At 35.4% G+C, this 12,482-nt stretch overlaps 1 protein-coding gene across 3 annotated transcripts in view; it reads left to right on the forward strand.

Annotated features, from left to right (window-relative positions):
• Wdr35 (WD repeat domain 35) overlaps positions 1-12,482 on the forward strand; it is a 59,818-nt gene that overhangs the window by 39,056 nt on the left and 8,280 nt on the right. For all 3 annotated transcript variants that reach the window (XM_047523041.1, XM_047523042.1, XM_047523043.1), the window contains 7 exons: positions 1,434-1,514; positions 5,845-5,981; positions 6,285-6,488; positions 7,244-7,390; positions 8,025-8,157; positions 10,731-10,841; positions 11,821-11,985. In XM_047523041.1, the coding sequence (XP_047378997.1) occupies positions 1,434-1,514; positions 5,845-5,981; positions 6,285-6,488; positions 7,244-7,390; positions 8,025-8,157; positions 10,731-10,841; positions 11,821-11,985 (978 nt within the window). The remainder of the gene's footprint in view (positions 1-1,433; positions 1,515-5,844; positions 5,982-6,284; positions 6,489-7,243; positions 7,391-8,024; positions 8,158-10,730; positions 10,842-11,820; positions 11,986-12,482) is intronic.

Below are 12,482 nucleotides of genomic sequence, written 5' to 3' on the forward strand. Positions count from 1 at the left end.
ATGAATGAATGAATGGTGAATTTTGGAAAATAAAAGATAATTGGTTGAGGTAATCCAAGCAGAAGTTGAACTTTAAAATATTTTTGTGAAAGTACTTGCATATTTATGTATATGCAAATAATCAGATTATTTTGGAAACTCTTTAGTTTTTCATCTCATCTGTCTTTACTTTTCCCTTTATTTCTCTTTGTTTTTGGTACTTTTTTCTTTTTTATCTATGGTTCAACTTTTATGACTTATCTTTTGACTACTTTTCTACATTATCTGGCTAAAAATAATTTTTTTCCTAAAGATAAACAAGTTTATACAAATATATTTGGTTACCTATAGTATCCAAATACTCAAACTGTGTGAAAGGACCCTATAGAAAAAATACTACATGTGCTTTCTTTTTCAATTAAATTTTTTCTAATTCTTTATGTGTATTTGTTGCTCATAAAAATACATTATTTGCCTTATGCAGCACAATAGTTTTAGGGCAAAAGCATTATAAAATTTTATAAAATTGTCTTTTATAATTTTGACTATTTTAACTAACAACTTAGGCTTTTTAAAAGAAAATATACATTTTAAAACCCCATTAGACATATCTACTTTGCATACAAGAACCTCATTCTTAAACTTAGACAAATAAACTCAAACTAAATGTGAATCCATTTTTACCTCTTTTACCTCTTTCATCTATTTGGTATCTTCCTTTTATTATAATTATATTATATTATCATACAGTACAATTATATATGTCTGATACCTGCACATGTATTCTTAAAAATTATATTTTGATATTATTTACATTATCAGATAACATATCCTATTCCTTTTTTATTATTCATAAAGATATTAAGTATATTAACAGTTTATTTATTTTGGTTTATATGCTATTGATACCTGTTTTTTTCTACTAAGGATTTAGGGCAGCTACTTTACATTACAGTATGCATTTCCTATACTTTCTTTCTACAGTCCTGCATAATATCAGGGTAAGATACAGACATATAACAGATGTATTTACATATTTGCAAATAAACTCTTGCGTAGAAAATATATCAGGAACACTCTCTGGCTTATGTTACAGAAGACAGACTTTTCAGTAAGTTGTGGTGTTATTGTGAGAGATGTACTATGATTCAAATGTCATGTTTATTGGTTTTACTGAGAATTAAATGTCCTTGTAGAGAAATGTGCTTAGGGGTGTTTAGGGGTGAAATGTCATGATGTCTTTAATTTACTTTACAATGCTACTGTCAAAAAATTAAACAAAGCTTATTTAGCAAAATGTTAATAATTATTTAGGTGATGGGCATACGGTGGTAATGGCATTCTCTCTACTTTTTTGTTGGTTTGAAAGTTTTGATGATATTTAAAATCAGAATTCCTTAAAGGAGGGGACATTTTACATGATGAAACGTTAACATTTGTTTTTGTCTCTAAAGGAACCCATTCAGACCTCTGGATATATTTGTAACTTTGAGGATTTAGAAATCAAATCTGTCCTTTTGGATGAGATATTAAAGGTAATTAAAAAAATATATTTCTTTTTGCCAGCTTCACTGGGATTCATGTTTGAACAGGTGGTGTAGCATCCTGCATAGGAATGGGAACTCAGAGGTCACATAGGAATGGGGACTCAGAGGTCACGCAGATCTGGGGTCCAGCCCTGCTCTGTTAATTGTGCTTTGATTCCTGTGGGTAGGGGCTTATATGGTTTGAAACTCTGGCTGGCCCCAAAGGAGGCCTGTTCTTTTCATCTTGGTTCATGTGAGGCAGAAAGGGAGGGAGAGAAGGATGAAGCTCAAAGCTGTCAGCAGTCAAACATCAAAATGGAGTTTGATTCACTCTAAGACTGTATGCTTTCCACGTTTGACTGACTCTTCTCTATGTGGATAGCACTTCTGCAAAGAGTAAAGAGAGAGACCTTGTCCTGTTTAAGGTATAGAACCTGTAAAACGAGTGAGCTTGTTTCCTTGCCTGTAATATCAGAGAATATCTGTTTTCCTCACCTATGCTTGTTATCTTGACCTCTTTTCCAAAAGACTTAGGTTTGGGGGACTCTCTTTGGAAAATGTGATTTTACCTGTGTCCTTTCAGAAACAAAGAGATTGGTAAAGTCCACCTAAGATGACTAAAGTTTTTACGTGTTAATACTTTAACAGTGAGTTTTTTGAGTTCCCAGCATCCAGCAAGTTTCTGGGGTATACTTGGTTCTTGGGAAGTGTTTGTTACTTTTTTTTTGGTACCAGGGATTGAACTCAGGGGTACTCTACCACTGAGCCACATCTCCAGACCTATTTTGTATTTTATTTAGAGACAGTCTCACTGAGTTGCTTAGCGCCTTGCTTTTGCTGAGGCTGGCTTTGAACTCGAGATCCTCCTGCCTCAGCCTCCCAAGCCACTGAAATTGCAGGCATGCGCCACCTTGCCCAGCCATTACACTGATTTTTTAAAAAATGAATAATGACTTTATAACTTTTTAAAAAGTGGTGAATATAATTATATATAATTCAATCAATATGGAAAAGTGATGAAAAGGAAGATTTTAAGAAAGCACCCAAAATCCCACCAGACAGCTTTTTTCATAATTAGCATTAGATAAATAAGAGAATATCATCCCATATAGCTATAAGATATATGTGGAGGGACAGATTTGATAGGTTAGATAGATGAACGTAAGTAACTTTATAAAAATAAAATCATTATGTAATCCACAATTTTAGTGTTAAATTTAACTTTGGGGGTGGGTATTGGGGATTGAACCCAGAGGTGCTAACTACTTAGCCACATCTTTAACCCTTTTTATTTTATTTTGTAAATTTTCAGATAGGATCTCACAAAATTGCTTAGAGTCTTGCTAAATTGCTGAGGCTGACTTTGAACTTGTGATCCTTCTGCTTCAGCTTCCTGAGCCGCTGGGATAACAGGTGTTTACCACCATGCCTGGCTAAATTTAATTTTAATTAAATGATCTGAAAGTGAATAAAGTAATTCTGGCCTTTTAGATAAATTTTTTTTCACCACAAACAATATCATTTTCCCAGGTTAAGAAAATTTATGGAAAACTAAGTTTATTAGTTTAAACTACATTTTAATTTTTAATAGACTGGATTGACTTTTCATTTTAAAAGATGACATTCTTTCATCTTCACCCTCTTTTGTGTTAGCAATATTCTTATGTTTACATTGTCAAAATTTAGAACATTTTAATTTTGTTTTGTAAGCCTAACTTTCAGTTGTTGATTCTTATCTTTAAATGAATTCAAATACTAGTCTTTTTTACTACATTTTCTCTGTACGTGAGTTCTTTGATTAGTCTTTTAGTTGGCTGGATTTTATCATCAGTAGTGGTTTTCAAGAAAGGTTCATAGTTGCTGATTGCCTTAAGTTCTAGAATGTTTGAAAGTGCATTGCTGTAACTGATGATTGTATTGATTTTACTGAAGTGTTTAGAAAATAAGTACTTAAATTGGTTAGGTGTATCCAAAACTATGGATACACTAGTGTTAGAATAGAGAGCCTACCGTGTTGGTGCCCAGTTTGTCGAGAAGGAATGGGGGTGGGGTGAAGAGTTAAGCTGTAACCACAACCAAATTCTCTGTGACAGTTCCATTACCTACCTGGCTTACTACATGCAAAGCTTATCAAAGAAAAGAATATGGTCATACCTCTCTCTGGGGTGTTGTTGGCTTAGGGCTATGGATTAGCTGGACTATGGATTCATTCAAGCACAGTTTTAAGAATAATATGAGAAGTTTCTTGGAGGACTAGAGAAGAGGAAATATAGAAGGAAAAGGAAGGGGTTAATATACACTACAGTACCTTCAAATGTGTTCATTTGTTGTCATTACGACCGTGCCTGGTAGATATTACACACACCTCTTTTTTTGGATGAGGAAGGATCTTGGTGGGTAAAATGACTTATCTGAAGATCATCTATTTATTGAATTGGGAAATATTGGTTAAGAGCTGGTAAGACACAGTTCCTACCTTCGGGGGAGCCAGTTCCTGTGGGGAGATAGATAGAAATTCAGCAACCAGAAGAGGCTTGGGGTGCCGATTCAGTCAGAAGGTGTCTCTGTTCAAAGCTCTGATGTGGAGAGTATTGGGTCAGTTCTGAGACTGGGAATAATGTGAAGAGCACGCCTGGGCCTCGCGCTCAAGGTCTGACGAGTGTTCTCTCTTAATCCTCACAATTTGGGGAAGGAAATCTGGGGCTTGGAGTGAAGCTCATTTGCCAGTGTCACCCAGTTAGCAATCTGCAGAAGCACCACTTGGTTCCAAGTGGTGTGGCTTCAAAGCTGGTGCTTTCAGCTGGAGCACTGGCAGAAATGAACCTGGGAGCGCGAGGTTGGGGTGGGTCCTCAGGGTCCTTGTAGGCAGACTCTGGTGTTTACGCTTTATCCTGGAGTCAGTGGGGGAGGAAAGCGGGGGAGGGACATGATTGGGTTTCTGTTTGGAGAAGAATGACCCTGGCTTCCTGGGTGTTTGGGGCTGGTGTGGGGAGGTGTGGGACAGTTTCTGGAGAGAGTTGTCACATAGCCATTGAGTGACAGAATGGATTAGAGCTCAGCTGTTTGAATCCAGGTCTCAAGCCCTTTCCTTAAATTCCTCCTTGGTGCTCAGGAGTTCCCCAGAGGACTTTGCCTGCTTTAGCTATTGTGCTTTCCTTGCAGGGTGGGGGTTGGTGCCTGTGGCTGTGTTTACCTTTTCAAAGAACTCTCCTGTCTGGGATCACCCTCTGCTGTTTTGCACTCTTGGTCTGATTGCCTCCTGTGCTCCATTCTTCCATTCCTTGGGATGTGTAGAGTATCAGTTAGTCGACTGCACTGCCTTTCCTGTTTGGCCATTTAGCTAGCTCTTTCCTGAAAGGCAGGCCTTTGGTTGTTTTATTGTGTTAGTCAGCCTGCTGCATTATGATAGGAAAGTAGTGATGACAACTGGCCCTTTTTCTTTTCTTTCATCCCTTGGCTGCCTGACAGTACCGTAACAACGGTTTTATTGCTTCTGGCAGGGAAAGAGTTGCTGAAGGGGTGACAGAGTGGAGGCTGCTGCATGTGTGTTTTCTGTGCCAGCAGAGGCCTGGGAGCACTCTGGAGGGGAAAAGGGAATCATCTGGGGAAAAAATGAAGCAGAGGGAAACGGGAATGCAGATCTGGGAAGGACCCTTCCACCACTGTGCACTCGTCCCATAGGTGGCCGATTGCGCAGGAAGGAGTTGACTTGTGTGTTTTGGATATTTTCCAAGTAACTTATAATATCCAAACATGGATATTTTAGTCAACTTTTTCTGTGCTATGACCAAAAGATCTGACAAGAAGTCCTGACAATTAGAAGAGGAAAAGTTTATTTTGGGGCTCACATTTTCAGAGGTCTCAGTCCATAGATGGCTGACTCCATTCCTTGGGGCCTGAGGTAAGGTGGAATATATGGCAGAAGTGTATGGCGGAGGAAAGCAGCTGAGCACATATAGCACAGGGAAGCAGAGAGAGACCCTCCCAACCATGGACAAAATACATACCCCAAAGGCACACTTCCAGTGTCCTAGCTCCTCCAGGCCCACCCTGCCTGCCTACAGTTACCACCCAGTTAATCCCTACCAGGCAATAATGCATTGATTAGGCTAAGGCTTTCATAACCCAATCACTTCTTCTCTAAGCTTTTGCATTGTCTCATACATGAGCTTTTGGGAGACTCCTCATCTCTAAATCATAACAATGGGGATTTCTTTTCTTCCCAATTTTGCTTATAATGAGATGTAAGGTTTTTTTGGTTCTATTTTTTAATTGTAAAAAAAGAAACATGCTCTACAAATAGCTATTTGAATCCTTTGTTTTTCATTTTTATTTTTAGAATCCAGAGCATCCAAACAAGGATTATATAATTAACTTTGAGATTCGGTCTTTGCGGGATAGTCGAGCATTAATTGAGAAGGTTGGAATTGAAGATGCATCTCAGTTCATAGAGGACAATCCACACCCCCGACTTTGGTATTTAAAAAACTCAAAACCTCCCAAGATGTCCGGTGCATGCTTTTAAAGTCCCAGCTCTGTCATCTCCTGATCTCTCCTGATGGGAACAGACTTTTCTTTGCTCTTCTTTTGAAAATGTAGAAATTCATTTTAGATGTGGAAGTCCTCAATATAAGAGAGACTAAAAAGTGATTGCATGTGCTAAAATAAATACTTCCCACCATGTTTACCAGAAACAATAGGTGTGATCATTGAGTTCTGGTTCAAGGCTTGTTTATCAGAAATTTTCGATAGGCATTCTCTTTCTTCTTTTTAATAAAGGCGACTACTGGCTGAAGCAGCGCTTCAGAAACTGGATTTGTACACTGCAGAGCAAGCATTTGTGCGCTGCAAAGATTACCAAGGCATTAAGTTTGTGAAGCGCCTGGGAAATCTGCAGAGTGAGTCAATGAAGCAGGCAGAGGTGGTAGCCTACTTTGGTAGGTTTGAAGAAGCTGAAAGAATGTATCTTGATATGGACAGAAGGTAGGTGACAGAGGATCAGGTGTCACTCTTAGTTCATAATAGATTACAAGTGGGAAATATGAAATAGACTAAATATATCATGCCATTTCTTTTAAAAATAATTTTCAGCTTGGAGTACAACCTAGATATTCCATACATTAATTTATCTTTTATAATTTGTGGGTAGCTTGCTTCTCTGTTTTTACACCTATTGATAATTCACTATAGAGATTTTTTTCACTTGGTAGGAAAAATATTGATAGAACTATAGGGAGTAGGGACTTTTATCATTTATCATACAGCTCTTAATTTTGGTTCTCTTATTTTGGTGTAGGCCATTATTTAATTTTCCATTTCAGGAAGCATAAAATAAAAATCAAAGGTGTTATAGACTGAGTTTTATTACATATTTTCATTTCTTATTCATATAAAATAACGTACAAACTTCAACTGGAAATATTCTAATTTTCATTAATGTTGTTTATCCTCCCAGAAGATCCTTAATACACCTTAAGACCTGAAAAGAAAAGACTCCATCTCTTATTAATACCACAATGGGAATTATAGTTCCACATGAATTTTGGAGGGGACATACATTCGAACCATAACATCTGAATCTTCTCCATTGTGTGTTACCTAGTCAGGCTAGTTCTAAAGTGTTTGAAGAGTTACCTTATCTGTCTGTATTCTCTTTACCTAGAACCATACCTAGCAAAAGGTAGACACTCGATAAATATTTGTTGAATGGATGAGTGAATGAATGTCATTGGTTGCAGAGATCTCGCTATTGGCCTCCGACTGAAATTGGGGGATTGGTTTAGAGTACTCCAACTCCTGAAAACTGGATCTGGCGATGCAGATGACAGTCTCCTTGAACAAGCCCACAGTGCCATTGGAGACTATTTTGCTGATCGACAAAAGTGGTATGTAACCTATCTGAAGCACCTCATGCAACATTTAGCTTTGGAGCTGCAAGAGGACTTCCCTTGGAAATAGTGCTAGGGAAATGAAGATTATTCTCCTTAGTCCTAAAATTCAGATCTCTCTAGATTCACAATAGAAAACAAGAGATTCTTGGAGTTGTGAAATGAGCACTGTAAAACTTTGGAGTTAGTAAATAAAACTTGCACTTAGCTCCAGGAAGTTTTCCACTGAAATCACAGTGTGTAATTCTAAGATATTATGTGATTTGTTTTTGAACAAAAAGTTTATTTTATATTTTCTTGTTTTGTTATTATAGATTATTTTCAGGAATCATTGCTTTTATTCTTAAGTTTTCATTTTGATCAATGTGCTTATTTATGTCAGTGGGGATACTATAGTGGTATATCAGATTAAAATAATATTTCATAAGAATATTCAGAGTGTTACAACTAGAATATGCTATGTGGTCTCTAGATTTCCCCTGCTAATTTATATGCTTTAAAACTATTGCATAACTGAAGATGATGACTTGGGTAATCCTACTACTGGTAAATCTAATGAACATTTTTGGTGGAAGGACTTATTTATTAAGAGATTCACATTAGTTTTAAAAGTTTTTCTTTCTTTTCATAGGTTGAATGCTGTACAATATTATGTACAAGGCCGGAACCAGGAACGCTTAGCTGAATGTTATTTTATGTTAGAAGATTATGCGGGATTAGAGAATCTTGTCAGTTCACTCCCAGAAAACCACAAGTTACTTCCAGTAGGTATTGCAAATTTTAGTTGTTGAAGTTGTTAGGTTATTTTGTTAAATTTTTATGTTATAGTCAGGAATTATCCTCTGTAATATAGAAAATTAAAAATGTATCATTTTATAGTTTCTTAGACATGAAATAGTGCTTTTATTTTAATTAAGAAATAATATATCAGTATTATAACATAGTTGAAAGTAGAGGGGAAATCAATTATATTCTTAATACTTTAACATATAGTCTTATATAGTTTCTTCAGTTTTATAAAATTGCTTTAAAACATTAGCTGATGAGCTGGTTGGCTTAGTGGTAGAGTGCTTGCCTAGCATGTGTGAGGCACTGGGTTTGATTCTCAGCACTGAAGATTAATAAGTAAATAAAATGAAAGTCCGTCAACAACTAATAAAAATATTTTTAAAAAAAGTTAGCTGAATACCTGAACTATTAACAGATGAAATGTATGTTGTCAGGGATTTGCTTCAAATTAATCTGAAATTATTTGAAATTTACTACAACTTAAATTTAAAAAGATAGTTCAGCTTTTAGTAGGTTACATTAACAATAAAGTATTTAATGTCAAAAAAGAGAAACTGAAAGCAGAGTTCTCTTTAATTTGAATATTCCTCTTAAGCATCTTTTAATTAATTGTTGAATATTGTTAATGTATTTGTATTTTATCTGTAAATCATTGAGCTGTACAATACCTATGGAGTTGTAGCTCTAAACTGCAGGGTGTGGACATGTATCAGTTGTGAGTTCCACCTCAAAAATTTTGTTAACTAATAAATAAGTATGGAATTGTGATAATTCAGTTTTCTTACTGTGAACTAGAACAGTTATCCCTGTAATAACGGTATTGTCATTTACCTTTATTCTCAGTCTTAAGTATTTTCTTGAGTAGGAAGGAAAGCAAAATTACTTATAATTCTGGGTATGGGCACCTGGATAGCCTATGTTAGTTGTGTCCTCTATTAGGTGTGTCTGATGAAGTTAAAAAAAAAAGGTTGCTCTAGAGGATCCAGAATAATAATATTACTAAGAAAATACTAAATTTTAATTGTAATAGTAACCAAATAACTAAAATAATAAATTTTAAGTTGTTCTATAAATTTTAAATCAAATTTTAGAGGAATTTTTAATAATATGAAAATGTATACATAATAATGAAGTGGGAAGTACAGGATACAGAACTACATTAGTGTGGTCACTATACATACATAAACACACACTTACATATACACTCATAGGACAAAAATAGTAGGAAATTACACAGAATATTGAGAGGTTTCTTATGAGTAATGAGATTATGAGTAACTTTACTTTTTCATGTTTTATAATATTTTTTGCTACTAAAATGTATTATTTTTAATAAAAAAAGAAGCATTATTTTAAAAAGATAGTTGGATAAAAAACATACTTTTATATTGCCAAAAGTATTTTGGAAGTGGTGTGGGGGTTGGGGAGAGAAACAATCTGGCTAAGTAGGAATGCTGAAACAAACAGAAATTTGATTTTCTTAAAGTGGGGAACATAGCCATACAGGTAAGATTTGTCCTGGTGGTTCTCCTTACGTACCATAACTTCCCAGAGGAATTGTTTGGGTCTAGCTTCTTGAACTGATGAATGGCATATTTCTCATTTTGATTTGAGATGGGGGTCTCACTTTGTTGCCCAGGCTGGTTGTGTTAGCTTTTAATCACTGAGAGCAAAATGCCTGATATGAACAATTTAAAGTTTCAGAGGTTTCAGTTCTATTGCTCTGGGCTGAGGTGAGGCAGAACATCAAGGCTGAACGATGGCAGAAGAAAGCTGCTTAGTTCATGGTAGCTGGGAAGCAGAGAAGCAAGGAAGGGGACAGGGACAAGATACACCCGTGTAGGGCACACTCCTAATGACCCACTTTCTTCAGCTAGGTTCCACCTCCTGCATACACTTTCTCTCGCCTGCCATAGTCCATTCAGTCTTAGATGAGATTAGCACTCTCATGATACAATCACCTCCTAAAAGCCCCACCTCTGAACACTTGAGTCTTTGGGGAATATTCCAGATCCAAACTGTAACACTGGTCTTGAACTCCTAGACTCAAGTGATCCTCTTGAGCCTTGACTTTATGAATAGCTGTACCAAAATGTGCACCACCATGCCTGGTACGGGAGCATTTCTTTTTAGAGGTATTTGAGAGCTCTGTGGATGGGAGAATTTTTCTTATGCCTTTAATTAATGATTAGCATCCAACATACCACCAGCCTCCTTGTCTTCTTTTTACCTGCTAGTGTGGGATATGTTTTGGAGCTTGACATTTCTGTGTACTAGCTACTGAGCTGAGAGAGGAAAGGTGTGTAGTGTTTTCAGAAACTGGTAAAAATCAGATAGATCCACTGCCTAAATCAGTGAAGTACTGGTTTTGTAGAGGGAGGTGATTTAGCATCTGTTCTGACTTACAGCCTCTGCCCTGTCTGTTTAAAAGAAAAATTCCTATAACTACCAATTTAATTTTCATTTGTCCCTGCATAGTTTTGCTTAATTAAAATATAAATGATTTCCTTCGTCTGTGAAATCTGATAGTACTGTTTTGTCCTTGCAGGAAATAGCACAAATGTTTGAGAGTGTTGGAATGTGTGAACAAGCAGTGACTGCGTTTTTGAAATGTAATCAACCCAAGGCAGCCGTAGATACCTGCATACATCTGAACCAAGTAAGGAGCTGAGACTTAATGTCTGTGCAGCTGGTTGTCTTAGGAATTTTAAAGTTGAAATAAAATTAAAATCACTGTCATGATCCTGTAGAGATTATGGCAAGTGCAAGGGTTGGAGGGTTTGCAGGGAATTTTGTGAAAGGAGGCAGCCAGGTATTCCCGCTTAGAGTTGAAGCCTGAGAAAGTGTTGGAGTTTGCACTTGCCTCTTGAAGTGCTACCTTGAAGGGTGACCACTCATTATTGACCTACTAACACAGTAAGGGAACATGAATAAACCTGTGCTTTTAGTCTGGCAAGTTTTTATCTGGAAGTAATTTCACAATTTTCTGCATTTTTTTAGGGTTAGGTTTTGTTTCCAAAGAAGGACCAATTAAATGGTAGGTCATTGCCTGAGGAAGGAATCTAGTTACACTATCAATATTTGTTTTGGCAAATCAGTTTTCCTTTCCCTTTATAGAAAACATGTATTTGACATTTTTAAGAACTGAAATTTAACTCAAATGAAAGTATAGAATTATTATAGACACTGTTGACTATCAGTATATTCTTTTAAGTATTTTGAGTATTTTATAAAGCTCTATTTACTGTATAAAAATAATTTTTAAATGTTAATTTTGAAATGATATTTTGAAACGATATTTTCTTAACTGAAATTAGATATTTTGCATTACTGTAAAGAATAAGAAATGAATCTTTTCTAGCATGTGCAAAAATAGAATTATAAAATTAATGTGATTATAAACTCCTTTTCTGTTGTACTTCTTAAACAAAGTAGTCTTAGATCATTTAATCCTTTTGACATGGTTAGCTTATAGAACTTATAGTTTCTCTGAATTTAAGTGATTTTTTAAAATCATTTTTTTCTATTTTGAAGAAATATCATCAGTTATTACAAACTTTAAAGTCTTAATGTATGAATTTTATGACACGTGAAATAGATACTTGGGTGACCAAATGATATAATTTTTTTTCCCCTAGTGGAACAAAGCTGTTGAATTAGCTAAAAGTCATAGTATGAAAGAAATTGGATCCCTGTTAGCTAGATATGCATCTCACTTATTGGAAAAGAATAAAACTCTTGATGCCATAGAACTCTATCGGAAAGCCAGTTACTTTTTTGATGCTGCTAAACTGATGTTTAAGGTAATGTAGCAATTTTGGTGAGTATTTGATTTGTCCAGGTTATAATTTTTTTTTATATAGTACTGAACACATTTGCTATTTTGGGGGGGAACCAAATGTTTGTTACAGCAAACTCTTTCTGATTTTATGACTATGGTAACTGTTTGTTGCTTTAGTATTACCTTTTACTAACAAGGGTATTTATTAATATTAGCAACTTATTGATTCCTAAACAATTATATATTTGGTACTGAAGTTAATAAAAACTTAAAGAATTTGCTGGAACCACCAAGCACATATTCCCTTCATTTGGGCATTAAATGTTATTGATAATTCATTTTGAGTCCTTGCAATTATATAAATTTTAAAATATTGCATTTTTGATAATATCCATTTGGAGGGAATAAAACTAACTAGAACAGTATCAATCTATGCAGATTTTACATTGTATTGTTTTCCTGTTTGATTAATGAAAAAGGAAAAATTTCCCTCAAAATTATTTAAATAAACTTCTGAAG

This window comes from Sciurus carolinensis, chromosome 13 (genome assembly GCF_902686445.1).
Source record: "Sciurus carolinensis chromosome 13, mSciCar1.2, whole genome shotgun sequence".
NCBI classification, from domain to species: domain Eukaryota; kingdom Metazoa; phylum Chordata; class Mammalia; order Rodentia; family Sciuridae; genus Sciurus; species Sciurus carolinensis.